The 18,866-nt window shown below is 38.7% G+C and overlaps 1 protein-coding gene across 3 annotated transcripts in view; it reads right to left on the reverse strand.

Annotated features, from left to right (window-relative positions):
• The window catches only part of plekha8 (pleckstrin homology domain containing, family A (phosphoinositide binding specific) member 8), a 63,357-nt gene extending 44,500 nt beyond the window's left edge, over positions 1–18,857 (reverse strand). For all 3 annotated transcript variants that reach the window (XM_043689509.1, XM_043689510.1, XM_043689508.1), the window contains exons 1-4: positions 18,704–18,857; positions 11,395–11,511; positions 7,883–8,038; positions 2,894–3,027 (exon numbers count right to left, since the gene is read on the reverse strand). In XM_043689509.1, the coding sequence (XP_043545444.1) occupies positions 2,894–3,027; positions 7,883–8,038; positions 11,395–11,511; positions 18,704–18,743 (447 nt within the window). In that variant the 5' untranslated portion in view covers positions 18,744–18,857. The remainder of the gene's footprint in view (positions 1–2,893; positions 3,028–7,882; positions 8,039–11,394; positions 11,512–18,703) is intronic.
• Positions 18,858–18,866: the final 9 nt, after the last annotated feature.

The following is an 18,866-nucleotide window of genomic DNA, read 5'->3' on the forward strand; positions in this document are numbered from 1 at the left end:
ATGGCTGCAGGGAGACAACACTACCCTCGCTAAACATGAGCTCTGACTTCCTTCCAGAACCCACTGACCTGACGCAGAATGCAGGTAGGATGCAATCACCTCTTCCACTTAGGCCTTTAGGGAACAGACAACTGGGGTCCTCAAGATGAGGATCAATCATGCTTGGATCACTCAGGAGGGACCTTGCAGTATACTCTGGATAGAGTGTGCTGCATAATCCTGTCACCTGGAGCAGGTGGAGAGAGGTATTGTGGAAGCTGAGGCACTGGAAGAGTGGCAACAGTCTTCCGAGGAGGAAGACAGAGACATTGACCAGGAGGAAATTCACTTCAGCATCATCAGGTGCAACACGCCATACAGAATTGAATGCACACACATTTTTCAAGAGAATGAAGACATTATTCACCAAAACAGAAAATGCTCGAAAATCTCAGCAGGTCTGGCAGCATCTGTAAGGAGAGAAAAGAGCTGACGTTTCAAGTCTAACTGACCCTTTGTCAAAGCTAAAAAAAGGGAGATATAGGGAGGTATTTATACGAGGCTGAGAGAAGGGAGTCATGGCTCCAGAAGAAAAGGTAGCAGTAATGAGGTGATAAAGACAGTGCATAGAGAGATTATCGGGAGATTAGGAGCTGGGAATGACCAAGGCTGAAGCCAGTGCTATGTGACAAAATATGTGGGGGATGGGGGGGGGGGGGAAGGGTGAAGCAGAGACAAAATGGAAAACAGGGGAGAAGAGTAGCAAAGGGGGAAGAGGAGAGAAAAAAGGTGATAAGAGAGTGGGGAGCGATAGAAAGAGAGACAATCAAGAAATATGACGTACAGCACAGTGAAAAAAAAATTAAAAAATATATTAAAAAGGTAAATAAAATAAAATTATGGAGCAGAATGAAAACAGAGGGGTTGAGATGGGATAATCATCTGAAGTTGTTGAATTCAACAACTTCAGATGATTATCCCATCTCGATCCCTCTGTTTTCATTCTGCTACATAATTTTATTTCATTTATTTTATTTACCTTTTTTTATATATTTTTAAAAATATTTTTTATAATCTCTCTCTGCACGGTCATCATTATCTCTTTATTGCTACCTTTGCTTCTGGAGCCATGACTCGCCTTCTCTCAGCCTCGTATAAATACCTCCCTATTTCTCCCCTTTTTTTAGCTTTGACAAAGGGTCAGTTAGACTCGAAACGTCAGCTCTTTTCTCTCCTTACAGATGCTGCCACACCTGCTGAGATTTTCCAGCATTTTCTCTTTTGGCTTCAGATTCCAGCATCCACAGTAATTTGCTTTTATGAAGATTTATTCAGTTAGGTTAGATATTGTGTTGTTGCATAGGTAAAGCAGTCCCTGTTTCACAGCAAAAGCAAATGTGGTTTCTTTGTTTGGCGTTTCCTTGCCTTTCCTGTTTTGCAGGAAATTACTGTCAACAATTGGTTGAACACATTGTAACTTATGTAAGATGTTCCCACATGCAAAAATGTCAACATTGTATGACCTGATGGGTGTTAGGAAGAGCAAAGCAGTCATTCAGGCAGCATTATAACATTGCATGGTGCGAAGGAAAACTAGCTACTGAAGCTTGAGTCATGGTCATGTAACTGAAAACTATCTACTTGATGTTTCTATGACCTTTATCAGTTTGAGAGGCATCCATTAGTCTTCCCCACCATTGTTCAGCCTTCAGTGAGTGCTGTGATACAGACTGAGATTTATATATATTTTTCAGTACCATTAAGTCTGAATTTTGAATTAGTGGCAGGTGGATTTTCTGAAGAGTGTAATGGTTTGCTTGTAGATGTTTCTGCAGCCACGGTGACTTATTTTAAATATCTAGCAAAAATAGCTTTCAGAACTAAATGGAGGGTTTATGACAGAGCAAGGTAAACAACTGAACAGTAGGGCTCGGTTAAAAAAAAACACAGCCAGATCTCTGTCAGAGAGACAGGGTACAACTTTCTTTTCTAGGTCATATCCCTAATGATGATGGCTGCAAGGGACAGTTTCTGGTTTGCAATGTTTGAAGTGGCGTGCAGCTGTATTTCAAATCTGCTACCCAGGTGGCATGACCATCGGAAAGTACCATCTCTGCTGCCACACGACATTATTAGTGAAGTGAGCAGTGGCCATTTGGGTGAGAAACGTCATGATGGGCCATGGTAACATCACCATGCCCCTCTATACTACATCCCAAAAGTAACACTTCCATATAAAATGGGAAAATTCAGTCCCATAGTATTATGTGAAGAATAAATTAGTTATTCCCATTGTTCTAGTCAATATTAGTACCAAACAAACATCACAATAGATCATCTGGTCTTTGATTTAGCACTGTTTGTGTGGCCTTGTGTCCAAACTGGCAGCTGCTTTGTCCAAATGACAATAGTGACTATATTTCAAAGTATTTCCCTGCCTGTAAAACACTGTTGCCATGTCCCACGTTCAAGAAAAATGCAAGTTTGTTCTTATCGTGCAAAATTTGATTAGATAAGTAGACTTGGGAAATGGTGCTATCAGAACAGGATGGACAAGCACGATTTGAACTATTTGTTGGATTGGAGGGCAAATGATAACAGGGTACTGGCCGAACTGAATGGCCTTCCAGAATATTGTCCCTTCTGTTTATTTTGATGGTCTGTTTATTAATGGTATCTTTCCCCGATGGCTAGAATTGCTGTTAGCCTAATTCTTTTAATTGTGTTTAACCAAGTTCTGCTGCAATGTTTTGTTTCCACTGAGTTATTGAACATCCCATTCGATTAACTTGGCCCGTTTGCTCAGAAAAATAACTAACCTTCAAGATACTGCATGTATTAGAAAAACATTAGCAGCAGTAGGCATATCTATTTACTAATACATACAATGCAATGCCACAGAATTAATATGTACCTCTGTATCAGTTGGGTTCGACTGGTTGGATTGTGCACTCTCTTTTAGGTTATTCACTTGGTGGAGGAGAAGATCACAATACAATCTCAGCTCGGAGACCTTCTTTTTCAGGGATTCAGTGTTTTCACTTATTTCTTTAGTTTAAAAAAAAGGAACTTAATATTAGTTGCTTTCCCTTGAATTTTCTATGCTCTCACAGCTTTATACACATCATTATATCTTTTACAAGAGAAATTGTTTGAAGTTTGTATCCAAATAGAAAACAGCAAATCTTGCAAAGGTAACTTCAACTCCTTCCTGCACCAACAGTTCACAAGTTTTCTAAATTATCACACAGCAATTTTCAAGCCTTTGGTCAGAAGTGGTTATCCTTTATACAAAGAAAAACCCAGATAGTATTGTCAGATTATTCATTCACAGGAAGATATCTGAACTCAAGTCCGTCCCCTCCTTACTCAGAATCCACATTGGTAAACTTCATTAGTGAGCAAACAGAGGCAGGCATATTGCATATAGAGGCTACCTACATGGTTCCTGAGCTTTTCAGAAATCAGAATTGAACAAAAATGCTCTGGATCTTAACTGCCCAACAAAATCATATATCATGTATTTGTCTCAAATATCCAGATAAATTTGACAGAACAGATAAAATAAATCTTCCAAAAATGACTAAGTAGGCTTCATTAGACATGAATGATAGAGATACCTTAAGACCATTTATTAATATCTATACTTTAGATTGAATAATCCCACTAAATCATATGTAATGGAAATTTAAGGGATCATATTTCATCGCCACTAAAGCTAAATGTTTGAGAAGAAACTTCATAGCAAAATAAAAAGTCTTTACTTTTAAAAAATGTTGCATTAACAGCATTAGGTAGAGTTATGTCACTTTGAGTACAATAACCCAAAAGCAATGAGGACAAATTCAGGGCACAATTTTTAATTCAAACATCAGTGAAGGTTGTGCTATGATATAATGAGGACTTAATTCTAATAAACATTCCAAGAATTGATGCGAAAACATGTGGAAATGGAAGTTTTCACTTACACAGATTATGTGGTCATTATCACAATGCTGTTTGTGAGAAGTTAAAACTCACACAACACCAGGTTATAGTCCAACAGGTTTAATTGGAAGCACACTAGTTTTCGGAGCGACGCTCCTTCATCAGGTGATCACAACTGATAGGACATCAAAATAATATTACTAGAAATTCCTCAAATGTCTGTATAATGAGCCAAATTAGGGGTATAAGGTGATGAGAAAGGAACACAGATGGAGGAAGATAAAGTGAAAAGGTAAGGTAAATTGTACCTGTAGTCTTACCAGACCACAGGGCTGCTCCGAGAAAGGGAAAAGGGATGACTGGTGGTGGTTTAACCTGTGTGTCACAGTCAAGGGGAGAAATTGAGAAAGGGTTCTTCATGGTAACCTCAGCTGGTGTGGGAACTGAGCTCTCACTTTTGGCATCACCCTGTATATTACAGGCCATGCATATTCCCAAATTTAAACCAGACTCTGCAAAAATATCCTTTATAAAAAGTAATATTACATCTTCGTCTGTGCAGCATTCGAAGCAAGATTGATGAAATCGTTAGCACAGATACAAATCAACATGTGTGACCCAAGTGTCTTTGGAAACAAGGTTGAACAGTGACTAAGGCTGGGACCTGTGAATTGAAGAATATTTGACAAAACATAGGAAAGAAAGCTAGGAAGATGGTGGATTCTTTTGTTGGAAACATAGGAATAGGGGTACGCCATTCAGATTATTGGGACTTGCTCTGCTATTCAATTGGATCATGGCTGATCATCCGCTCAAGTTATTTTCCTGCTCTATCTCCATACAGCATGGTGTTATTAGGCTCTAGAAATCCATCAAAACATGCCCAATAATTAAGCTTCCATAACCTTCTGAGGCAGAAAATTTGAAAGATTCAAAACCTCTGAGCAAAGAAACTCTTCCACATTTCAGTCCCAAATAGCCTGTGCATAATGTTGAGAATGCATGCTCCTAATCTGGACTCAGCATCAAGGCAAACATGCTATCTACCTTCCACCATGTCATCCCTGTAAGAATTTTGACAGTTTCATTAAATCCCCTCACATTGTTTACAAAGCAGACTGTTGAGTATTAGCTCAGCAGAGCAGGATGTAGAATCAGTTTGGGTAGAGATAAAAGAAAGGAAAAATAACAGGTCACTTATAGTCATAGGGATGTACAGCATGGAAGCAGACCTTTTGGAACAACTCATCTATGCTAACCAGATATTCTACATTAATCTAGTCCCACTTGCCAGCACTTGGGCCATATCCCTCTAAACCCTTCCTAATCATATACTCATCCAGATGCCTTTTAAATGTTGTAATTGTACCAGCCTCCGCCACTTCCTCTGGCAGCTCATTCCATACACGCACCAACCTCTGCAAGAAAAAGTTGCCCCTTCGGTCCCTTTTAAATCTTTCCGCTCTCACCCTAAACCTATGCCCTCTAGTTCTGGACTCGTCCACCACAGGGAAAAATCCTTGTCTATTTACTCTATCACTCCTCAGCCTCTGACGATTCAAGGAAAACAACCCCAGCCTATTCATCCTCTCCCTACAGCTCAAATCCTCCAACACTGGCAACATCCTTGTAAATCTTTTCTGAACCTTTTCAAGTTTCACAACATCCTTTCTATAGGAGGGAGATTACTTGTGGGATAGTTTATAGGCCACCTTGCAGTAGCTACACTGATTAATGGTGGGTATAAGATTTATCAGATTTTAAATATCAGCAAACGTTACTAAAAGCAAAGGCAGGAAAAGATAGAGCAGGAAAGAAAACTAGTGTTGTAAGGTTTTGACCCAAGTTGATCCCCTGAATAATTAATCTGATCTATCCAGTATAGATGCCGAGTCTTCTACATTTTGAATATCAATTTATTAATTACCAAAAGCTATTTATTTACATGAGGTACTTGAGACAAGTCTGTTGCCACAGACTGGACAAGAAATTCGTACCACGTAATCTGATATCATAGTGGCTGATGTCACTTGCATTCTAACCCTCAAATGCAGTTATACTACAGCTAGCTAATTATATAAAAATACAGATAGTAAAAGTTTCTGCAAATATTTAAATAGGAAGAATAACTAAACCGGGTGGTGGAGAATGAGTCTGGGGAATTAATAATGGAAAATAGGTATTGTGTGCCTGACATCACAATTGCTACCAACAGGGAAGATGTATTGGAGAAACTACTAAAGGGTGACAATCCCCAAGACTAGATGGACTGTAGTCTAGGGTCTTGAAATAAATGGCTGCAGAGATAATGGTTGCTTTGGTTCCAATTATCCAAATTGTTTTTAATTCTGGAAGGGTGCCAGCGCTGGAAAACAGCTAACGTATCTCTTCGTTTCAAGGAGAGCAGAAAATTATAGTTCAGTTAAGCTAACAGCTCCCATACAGGTATTATTGGAATCCATTATTAAAGGAGGTTCTCGCAGAAGATCAAAGAACAGGAAATCTTGGCAAGCAGAAGGGACACCTCAATAAACCATGCAGATTGGCGCTATTGATCTGTGGTTCCCAGATTTTTCCTTCCACCCTAAGTCCAATATCTATTTGTTTATTTATATCTGTCTGTGTGCATGTGGAAGAGTTTTAAAAGGGGCTTAGAGATTTGGCTAGTACAGCCACATGTTGATAGTTCATAGCTACTTATTCATGTTTAGATATTGCTCATTTGTAATAAGTGGTAGTTCTTGTTAAGTGCAGGAACCTGGTCAGTGCTTTCTGCTAACTTAATTCCAACCGACAATTAAATCGGGACTTTGTGGGCTTTGATCAAATAGTTAACTTTTCTGCTGATCCTGGAGTGTAATGAGGCTTGTAAATTAGTGCACTTTCCCAAATGGGTCATGACAAAACAGAATGGAATAAAATGAAAGGAAGTTTCACTGCAGCTGTATAAGCACATAGAGAAACTACAGTGAGAGCTGTGTGCAGTTTTTCTCACCTTAGAACATACATTAGCATTTGAAGCAGTTCACTCAACTCATTCCTCTGATGAATTATTGAATAGATTCAAAACACACCCACTGGAATTTAGAGGAATGAAAGATGATTTTATCATGATATATAAAAATCATGGAGATACTTGATAATGTTGGTAACTGAAAGGAAAGTTCCTCAAGTGACAGAAATTAGAACTAGTGGAAAGAGTTTAAGGATAGGAGGTATCCATTTTAAGGCTAAGATGTAGAGAATATTTTTCCCTCAAAGGAAAAATAGTCTGTGGATTTCTTTTCCCCACAAAGCAGTGAAGGTTGGGTTGCTGAAATTATTTAAAAGAAAGTTAGATTTCTGACTGACAAGGGAGTTAAAGGGTGCAGACAGAAAAATAGGTTGTGGTCTTAACTCTATCAGTCATGATCTTACCAAGTGGCAGAACAGGGTGGAACGATAAATAACTTACTCCAGCTCCAAAGCAATATTTTCCTATGCTCCTTATCAAAACTGCAACAATACATTAAAAAGGCAAATATCCAATTTTCCCCTCCTGCTCAAACACAAAGAACAAACATTGTCCTAGAATGCCATTGAATAAACTATATTGTATTGTACAAACCTGAAGTTTCAAATCATAAGCACACATTTGGACAAATCTCTCAATTCCCTCCCTGAACCACACAGTCTCTTGTTAAAAGTGGAAACAGGGAACCATCTCATAGACCTCCACCAAATCTTTGTTTTACGCACTCAGCAGCTTTTTTATTTCCCCTCAAATGTTTCTACTGTCATCTTCACAATGAAGTACTTCTTTGACAATTTTGTATAGAATCAGGTCCACACTGTAGGAATTCAATGATTCCAGGAGCAGGAAAGATAAACTGTACACTTCAGAAAAGATCCTTTCAAATTTCTTTCGTGCAATGTATGCTCTGTTAAAGTGATACAAAAATAGTAGTCCTGTGCCAACAGTGAAAACAAAACTTACCTTTCTCTTTCTTTGTCCTGCTGTCCGTCAGACAAGCCTTGGAAGATCCCAAGGCAACAAGCCACCTCTGTCTGTCAGCAGCATTCGCAGCCTTCAGGTAGAAGTGTTGTTCCCCTGGAATGATCAGCTCCATTCTTGTGTTGTCACTATTATGCACTGCAAATGAAAGAAATGGATAATAATATCCCCGAGGGATGGGGGAAAAGTTGGTAGTGAAGATTGAGTGGTGAAGAGAAAGATATAAAGACGATGAGCAGAATAATTAACCCGAAGTCTGCCATTCATACATCAAAGAGAAACCTAAACCAAAAGTTTCAGGTTATTTTGCTGATGATGTTTGCTCCTTCAAGGCAAAAACAGCCATCCGTGCAGGTCTCCTATTTATGATCCACTTTCATTTAAAATGATCCGCAAGATTTTAAATCAATTGAAATTCACCTACAAACAAACGGTTAAAACCAGACCATTAGGCCCAGATTTTTGTGGAGTCAGGTCAAGTTGAAAGGCTTTTAAAAATGATGTGCAGGACTCAGTTCTGAAGTTCTTGGCCCCATGATGGAAACTTTTACCAGCCAAGGGCCAGGGTACCTGCAGCCAGCACTCAACTTTACCGACTCCATGGTAGGGATGGCATTTCAAACATCACGCTATTTTGATAGCGTACTAGCCACACTTCATGGCAACTCAGAGGAATCGAGAACATGTGGAGACTCTTGTCTGGAGTCAGGAATTGAAAGAAAAACAGCCATTCTACATTCAATGGAAAACATTGCCCCTTTTGTCTTCTCAAGCTCTCAATGACAAATTTAATTTTGTGCAAACACATTGAAAATATTCCATCAAGAAAAATCAGGTTATTCAATGTTATAAATGTGTTAAACAAGCAAAGCACACACTCCCTACGAGCTATGTCAACTCTTCTCAATCAGCTCATGAGCCACTCTTGAATTACAGGCAAGCAATCTTAATGAAGCCATCTGCGGGAAATTGATGTTTATCCATCTGTTCAACATGCAGGAGTCTGACAGCCTCAATATGAATGCTTGCCTGAGCATCAAAAATGGTAATGGACTTAGCACTGTAAGCAATTGTGACACAGCTTGCAGTGCTGAGCAAACATTAGTTGACTGTCATCTTTATTCTTTGTAATAACTTAATCTTCCTCTGAAGATTTATTTTCAATGTCAATGTGTTTATTTACAGGGAATTAAGAGGTATGCAGTCATTAACACAACGTGTGGCTGTGTGCGTGATCGGCATTTTTAAGAAATTGGAAGATGAACAATTTTATTGCCAGAGATTTTCAAAGTCTCTTTGCGTTTAGCGTCTGTTTCAGGAGCAGAGACTGGTTAGATTTGGAAATAGCTCATCAGTTCTGACCACCTAAGATGCTGAAAGAATGAATATATGCAATGCATGGGGAAATGGGAGATATGAGGGGCATTGAGGGTGCTTTGAGATGTGAAAGGAATGCAAAATATCTTAGCATGGATTGAAGATGGTATGAGTTGTGTGCAGGATGAGACCTCGAGAGCCGAATGGTCAAGGTTATAACTAGGCTAATATCCCAGTAAATAGGTATGAATTCTAACCTGCTGACTTAGCCACTTGCCCATCTCTGTTGCTGTCTCAGGTTTGCTTCTGGCGACAGCTAGCTGATCACCAACCCATGTCTTCCTCCACAACATGAAACTAGGGTAGGATTGCTCCTCCAGAATGGAGAATGGATTATCGGATCAGGAAAAATTCCCAACTTCTAATACCTATTTCCTTGATGAAAATCCAGCCCAAAGTTTCCGTACTCCACTCTATTCCGGTAGCCAGACCCATTTTCATCCAGATGCATTTGCATGCAAAAAGGTTCACTGTGTGGTTGATCACTGCATTTGGAATGGAAACAAAAGTGGGCACTATTCTTCTGTTGTGAAACCAATGGTGTTTAACTTCAGCAGTACCTCTGTGCATGAGCTGGCCCTTAGTCCATCTGGTTACATGGAAAACCATATAAAGGTGGATCTGTTGAAATAGATCATTTTAGCACCTTCTCAAATTTACTGCCAGAACAAAGGAAAAGATCTAGAGAAATGGATCGCTGGTCTCTCCCAGTTGGAAAAACATTAAATGGGTGGGGTTAATGGGGGGAGTTGTATGAATAGGCAGTATTTTGTATTTCCTGCTACCTAACTTTAAGAATATTGCTGAGAAATTAAATACACGGTCTGTACCTGGGTGCAAAGTGCTTAAATTTCAATGTTGGACTACATAGATCTTTTCCAATCACTGAGATAGGTTCAAGGTCAAATTTAACTTGCATAACACTGTAGAATTCCTGACATATGTACTGCTCTGATGTTCAAAAACCTCCTTGCAATACAAGTGGCCTGGATTCAAATACAGCAGTTATATTAGATCTTAGCATTGAAACAGATCAGAAATAGAGATCATAAAGAAAAGATTGAGGGAAGATGCATGATTTTTTTGTCAATAAAAAAAAATATAGTGCCTCAATCCACATATCAGTTTCAGAAGAAAAGTCAGCTTCGTTCACTGGGATAGAAGACTACCAACATAAACTGGTTGTATTTGTTGTTGAAGCTTACAGAAAAAGCATCATGAAATGGAGCACAAGACTAAACTAAGAAAAGTAAATATAGCTGTGGCATAAATTATTCCACATGGATGAAACATTTACAAAAAAATAAATATATATTTTAAATTACATGACTGGAACTACATAGATTATGAAAAAACATCAGAAACATAAGGTATACCATTCTGTGTAACCAGCTTTTTCTATCAGAAGTTCAGTGTCCCATTGTACCTTTCGAAAACTGACTAAGGGTTAAACCCAAATCTCATTTTGTTTTTCTCTGTCAGAGACTGATCATCCTGCAGATGTTATGCCATCCTTTAAAACCTCTGGAAGCTCGTGTAAAGAGAATTCCTCACTTGTTAAACAGCATTCTTTTCATAATTTTGGCGTGTAAGCTGCTCAGAGTCAATATAACAAAAACAAAAACCTCTCTACATTAATTATAATTAAAATCCATTCTTCACCCAGGTAAATACATCAAACAGCTTCAAAATAACATCCTTAATCAAAATTATTGCACCTTCATTCTGTACAATCCATTGACATAATTAAATTTGAATATAGAATTGCCAGCTTAAGTGAAATAATTTTAATATATATTGCTTTATCATTTCATTTTCATACTAAATGTTACCGCACATTACATTCCTTCAAGGTATAACCCATATTTTGAACTACAAACTCCAGAAATGCACTGTTTTCATTGTTCAACACAGTATTTTTTTAAAAATTAAAACTTAATTAAAGCCATGAAGAGTTAATACCAAATAAGGGAAGATGGTAAATGCAAGAATTTTTAATGCCAAGTGTAACTTATAATGAAAGTCTTTTTTGAGTCCAATTTTCTAATTATTCCATACCAGCAGGAAGGAAATGGAAATTGAAGGTCAAAGATGTTAAGAAATACCTTATATTTTACCTTGTATTTCACACACTGCCATCTTAATGCTGCCTTTGCAGCCCTTCCACGTGTCCTCTTGTGAATCATAATAGGACAAAATTCCTCCAGCAAGAATAAACCAGCGTGGCTGCCATCCTGTGTAAAAAACATTAGTAATGTCAAGTTATTAAACTATAGAATAGCATACACATGTGTTTCTAACAAGACAAACTGGGACTATTTTGTCAATTATTTCAGAGGTATCAGTCAATTTATATTCGCCAAAAATCCAACAACAAGAAAACTCCCTTGTCAATCCAATATTTGTGTCTATCTTTTCCAGCTTGAACTTCAAAATTAGGAATAGTATTTATAATTCTGAAAGCTCCTTTTTAAGTCTCAATCTCTTTGTATCCAGTGTCTTGCCTTACAGAAATGGGTTTGAAGATAAATGTTCAGCTTAGGAAATGCAAACTTAAATAACAGTTTAGAATTTACTTGAAGGGGCAAAGTTACAGCTTTCACCACTGACAGGAGTTACTTCACAGGCCGGTCAGTAGGGAGTTTGACTAAACTGGCATCTAATCTATTGCAGTGCCCTCTATAGGGTGTCTGTGGCATTATGAGCACAGCCAGCAACTGCAATATTCTTCAACCAGACTGAAGTATCCTCACTAAAACATGCACACTGCCAGTCGGGAAGTAAACACAGGAAATAAAAATTAAATTTAAATCATGTACAAGTAGTAAAATAAAGATTGCGACATGCTGGTGAGGTTAAAGGGAGAGATACAAGAGAGAAAAACTAGAACTATTAAAGTTGCTTAGTATTAAATTTCTTCTCAGGGAATAAGACTTCACATTTACAACATTAACTTTACAGAATTAGAGGTTGTTCAGTAGTAATTATCATTTATTACAACATCAAAGTTCCCTTAACTTTCATAGCCAGATATAGTGCAGTACAGGTGAGCAAGCATTACAAGTTCACGCCAGTAAAGTGATCTTAATGCAAAATCTATGAGTTAGGAGTGTAACAGTATACACTATGGAGATACAAAGCATCTCTGACACCAACTTACATTGAACTGTACATATGCAGATGCAACAAGTTGCTGTGAGATATAGCCAGAAATAATACTGAGAGCCAATAACATAATCATTTTTAAAACTGGGGCAATACTTTTGACTGAATTATGCCAAAATATGTCCATTTAGACTATGCATCATTTAAAATTAGTATTATTGCAAATAGAAATAGTTTAGTTGTGTCTTCCCTGCACAAGGAAGTCAAGGTATGAAGGAAAACATTTTTTCTTTTGACCAAATGAATATCCAAAAGTAAAATTCCACTGTCTCAAGAATCGTCAAAGTGAGCTAATATTAACTTGAGGATAAAGAGGAAATCAGACAATTCTGGCCTCTATGAACACTGCTCAACTCTCACTTATGGTTTGTAAAACCACATTTCAACAATTATAACATCAAATTCAACCTTAAACTTTCACTGTGAAAGAAAAATTGCGAAAGATGATGGTGGAGGTAACTCCTCAAATATTGCCCTCAAATATAGCAAAAGGTGTAATAACAATCAGTTCGGTGGTGTCTCTGCACAGATCCACACTACTTCCACATTGGAAGGATTCCATGACCCACAACCATATATTTCTCCAAAGAGCAGATAGAGACCATTTGGCCCTCAAATCTGCACCTACCCTCTGAAGGAAACGCACCCTATCCCTGTAATCCCGCATTTACCATGTCTAATCCTCCTAGCCTGCACATTCCTGGATTCTACAAGTGTAATTTGGCCAATCCACCTAATCTGCACATCTTTGGACTATGGGAGGAAACATAAGACACTCGCTCAACAGTGGAATCGAACCTGGGAACCTGCATTATGAGGCAAGTGTTAACCATTGTCCCACCCGAATCACACAGCCACATGGAGAGTAAGAGAGTCCTTAACCTCAACAAAAAAATCTGGAATGCAAAACTGTGTAATATTCTAAAAAAGCTAGCAGCATATACTTATAAAGCATAAAGCTAGAATTGTCACTGGAAATTTCATTTTGCATTGTTAGCAGATAAAATTTTCTGTAAACTAATTGGAACTAGCAGAAAATATTCTTTCGGAGGAAATCCATGCAGCATTCAAGTTTGGCGTAGAATGTCAAATATGATTTTTTTTTCAGCCTTCAACCCCTGCAGAGTACCAGAATTTCTATACATGGATATTACCATTTGATGTTGCAACTCATGATACATTGCAGGAGATTCTTCTAAACAATAGATGCCCTGGCAGAATTGCAAATAAGGTCTGATAGCTTCCTGTTGATATGATAGCCTGATTAATAGATCTAGCAGGCCCTTAGGATTAACAGATCAGTGTTATGTATTAGCGCCATTTATAGTTAACAGTGTTTAGTGTTTTCTTGTCTCAGTGCTGCAGAAAATACATTTACTATGATACTGCTCAAGGTATTTCAGAAGATTATACAGGCATCTATATCAAATAATGTGTAGGTGATGACATCTTCAACTTTCCAAGGGTGCATACAAAAATAATAGTGCAGATCACTGCTAATTTTTGCCACTAATTTTGCATTACTTGCTAACATAATAACCACTTATTATATAGCATTTTTAACACAGTAGAGCAAACTCAAGCACTTTAGAGAAGTGTTATAAGATTTGGCACTAAACTTCATTGAGAAATGTTCAGACAGGTCAGCAAAAACTTGTACAAAGAAGTAGTTTTAAAGAAGAGGGGAAAGTCATAAAGGTGTACAGCAGGGAGGCAGACGCTTCTGTCCAACTCATCTATGCCCACTAGATATCCTAACCTAACCTAGTCCCATTTGCCAGCACTTGGCCTATATTCCTCCAAACCCTTCCTATTCATATACCCCTCCAGATGCCTTTTAAATGCTGTAATTGTACCAGCCTCCACCACTTCCTCCAGCAGCTCATTCCACACATGCACCACCCTCCATGTGAAAACGTTGCCCCTCAGGTCCCTTTTATATCTTTCCCCTCTCACCCTAAACCTATGCCCGCTAGATCTGGACACCCCCACGCCAGGGAAAAGACCTTGTCTATTATCCTATCCATGTCTGTAAAAACATTGATTGTAAAAACATCTGTAAATGTCACTACTCAGCCTCAGACATTCCAGTGAAAACAGCCCCAGCCTATTCAGCCTCTCCTTATAGCTCAAGTCCTCCAACCCTGGCAACATCCTCGTAAATCTTTTCTAAACCCTTTCAATTTCACAACATTCCTTCTGATAGGAAGGAGACAAGAACTGCACACTATATTCCAAAAGTGGCCTAACCAATGTCCTGTACAGCCGCAACATGACCTCCCAACTCCTGTACTCAATACAATAAAGGAAAGCATACCAAATGGCTTCTTCACTATCATATCTACCTATTTCAAGGAACTATGAACCTGCACTCTTTGTTCAACAACACTCCCTAGGACCTTACCATTAAGTGTATAAGTCCTGTTAAGTGTAAATCCTGTTCCTCAGGTTTCCGTCCAACAAGTTGTCCACTACTGTTGTCTATTGTTCCCTGGCTTTTCCTTACCACCTTGCTTTAGGGAGAGAAATCCAGATGTGTGGTTTGGAGATCTGAATGCATAGAGCCAGTGGTGGATTAATCAAAATTGAGGATACACAAGTGCCAGAATTAGAGAAGCAATGAGATTTTATAGGGTTGTAATGCAGAAGTAGCTTGCAGACATAAGTAGAGGCAAGGCCAGGGAGAGACTTGAACACATTGATAAGATTTTTACAATTGAAGTACTGCCAACTATTACATTCTCCAGTAAATTCAGCTCTTATCCAACTGCTTTGCTCAGGTGACATAGCATTTTAGACTACAATCTCCTTAAAAAACATTAAAGTCATGGTCCAAACTACACCTGCTCCCTTGGTCACATTCTCTCTGATTACAATCAATAATCCACCACATAAGACCACAGGTACATTTTGCCATCTTGATAATGTTCTCTCTCAGAATATCACAATCAATACCAAAATTACACATCGGATTGGAAAGACCTGCTCTGCCTTTGTGAAGCCCAACCCAGCAGGAAAAAGGAGTTACACTGCTAGAAGTATTTATGCAACCTAATTGCTCTCAGCACCTTCTAAATTGATAGTAGGGCTGCAACTGCTGTTGGTGACACATCCAGAAACTTAACCATTTTCATTTGCACTGTCTACCATACTACTGGTATTGAGTGGAAAGACAAGATGTCGAACACCAACATCCTCAAGTCTTTAATATAACTGTTATTCAAAACACAATCAAATAGCTCCAGTTGCATTTGTCAGAACGGATGATTATAGAATTTCCTGAGTAACTTTCTATAAGCTAGCTGCAGTATTGATATTACAAGAGACATGGAGAAGACAAAACACTACAATATTAACCCCATACCCTCAAAGGTACAGACACTAAAATAAAAATGGTAGCAGGTCTACCAAGCTAGTTTGAATAATTTGGCAATTCATTTTCTAATAACATAAACAGAGAGTGCTGGAGAAACTCAGCAAACTGGCAGTATCTGTAGTGAGATGAAAAGAATTTACATTGAGTTCAGCATGACCCTTCTTCAAGAATAATGCTGGTCTCAAAAGATTAACTGTTTCTTCCACAGATCCCACCAGATCTGCTGAGGTTCTCCAGCTCTTTCTCTTTTATTTTCAAACTTCCAGTATCTGTAGAATTTTGCTTTTAGCTTTCAGTGTTATGTGCTGTCAGAAGCAGGTTTTTCTCCTGTCAGTAAATCCATAATAACCGAGGCCACATTAAATATAGAAGTCTGTCCACAGCAACATGGGCAACCATCCAAGTCCAGAGAGATTAGTTACTGATTGCAGGAACCAAAACCAAGGGTCAACAAAATAAAATAAAGAGCTGTGGATGCTGGAAATCTGAAACAAAAATAGAAATTACTGGAGAAACTCAACAGGTCTGGCAACATCTGCTGTGAGAAAATAAACATTTAAACTGCAGTGACCTTCTTCAGGATTAAATCAGGATCACTTGACTCAAGGCATTAACTCTATTTTCTCTCCAGGTATGCTGCCAAACCTGCTGTGTCTCTCCAGAAATTCCTGTTTTTGCTAAGGCTCATTGGTCTATAGAGGTGAACTGCTGGAAGCTAACAAACTACGTAGCCAGCCTACACAAAATTCAAGTAGCCTCCAGATGCTTGTCCAGACAAAATTCTTCAATCCACCAAAACATTAGACTGCAAGGCTGGCTGGTTCAGAATGAGTCAAGGTTAGAGCGGTGTTGGAAAAGCACAGCAGGTCAGGCAACATCTGAGGAGCAGGAAAATCGACATTTCGGGCAGGAGACCCTCATCAGGATTCCTGATGAAGGGCTCCTGCCCGAAACGTCGATATTCCTGCTCCTCGGATGCTGCCTGACCTGCTGTGCTTTTCCAGCACCACACTAATCTTGACTCTGATCTCCAGCATTGGCAGTCCTCACTTTCAGCCGGATCAGAGTGAGAACAATTCTAACCCAATAATGATATGTCTCCCCTGGCCCCAGTAAACCAGCATGAATTACTGATTAATAACACGTCACTGGGCCACTCTGGTCCTGTTTGGGAAATATTACAATACTGAGACAGCCACAGAGGTTAACTTGGTTCTAAGCTTCTCTAGTCAAATATGTTGGGAGAAACCACCTGACACCAAACATAGTCCACCCATCTTGGTACTTAAATGCAGTGGTATATAAGCAGATTACTAGTAAGCAATTGCTTAGACTAATACGTCGGATAAATGGTTTTAATAAAGCAAATGCTCACTGTTGATAACTCCGCAGGAGGATTAATCAGTGACAGCCACATCAAGCTATGGCCATGAAAACTTTACATAAATCCATTTGCAGATTCCTTCTGAATCTCTCAAGTGAGTCAGAAAAATTGAAATATAAAGTGATTTTCCTGAAAACAAGGGAACTGAAAGGACAAGAGTAGACAAGACACCAAAACTACAGTTTTAGAGTATATGCACAATCTGGAAATAATTCACTTCTGTATAATATAAAGTTGTTACAATGCAAGACCAAGCATAACAAATGTGCTGAGTGAAACTGTGACTTCTTTCCTACTTTGTGTTTACCGACAAGTGACTGAACGTCTGAGATGACACAGAACTGTTCGACCAACATTGTCATCAATACAACAAACTTCTATGTGTTTACAATCAGCCACATTGATTTACTGATGGCACCTATGAAGAGTTGTGTGTGTGTGTGTGTGTGTGTGTGTGTGTGAGAGAGAGAGAGAACAGATCCACATAGAACTCTCTCCTGAACAGCAGAATTCAAGTGGCACACAGGTAATGTGAATGGAATGATGTCAGAATAAAACTCTAAATATTCAAACTGATGGGTGCACTAAATCCATTATTGTACATTGTAAATTATACTTCAGTATGAAGTAACAATTCAATTGATTCCAAGCAAAGTAAGTAAATTGCAGAACATTTTATATGCTAATTAAAATTAACTTGTAAATCAGTCTTATGTTATTGAAAGATAATTTTAAAGAAACCTCGAGCATAATTACTGCTCAGTCAGATAATGCTGAAGAAGTGGAGCATGGGAAATTCCTTCAATAATTTCCCTCACTTCAGTTTTCTGAAATAAAACAAGGAATGATCATAAGTAAGCATGCTTGACATTTCCAATCTTATTAATTGAAATGAAGTGTTAATAAAAAAAAGACCAAGGAGACTTGTTTAATGCACATGCATTGAGATAGTGAAATCCAGTCTTAACCAAAAAAAAGTGAAGGTCGACCTATTGAAGCCTTCTTATTGAAATATATCCTCAATGACTTTTAGTGTCAAAGAATGCCAAAAAGATTAGATCTAACGTGACAACAGCAGCTTTACTTGCCACCGTGTGACCTAGATACCTCACTACAGACTCCGAATACTGGTTACAGCTTGCTCGGTAGACAAGCAGGAGGCTGGAAGAGCACAGCAAGCCCAGCAGCATCGGGAGGTGCATTTGGAGCAGCTCATACTAAATCCTATTTGCACTGTCTTCATGTTCAGGCCGAGACCCCTAAAAAGACATTTTTAAAAATAAAAATGCAATCACATTAAGTCCAGCGGCTGTTTTTAAGAGGCCCTGCCACGATCTTAGGAGGCCTGTCAACTGGAGAGGAAACGAAACATCGCTTTGGTCACTAATGCAACGAGCTGACAGGAGCACTCGGCACACACACCCAAGCCTGCTTTGTAAGCTGAAACCAAAACCGAACACAAAACCAAATCTCACGCTTGAAATAAAAGAGAGCGAGTTACCACTGAGATAATTGGTCCATTTATAAAGCATGCCTTCCATGGTAAGTGTACAGATCCCCTGCCATTCACTTGCTAGCTAACTCACGATACCATTCCCACTCCATTGATACACACTGCAACAATTCAGAACAGCCGAACGCAACCAGGAACAGATCCGGGGGGG

This window comes from Chiloscyllium plagiosum, chromosome 5 (genome assembly GCF_004010195.1).
Source record: "Chiloscyllium plagiosum isolate BGI_BamShark_2017 chromosome 5, ASM401019v2, whole genome shotgun sequence".
Classification (NCBI taxonomy): Eukaryota; Metazoa; Chordata; class Chondrichthyes; order Orectolobiformes; family Hemiscylliidae; genus Chiloscyllium; species Chiloscyllium plagiosum.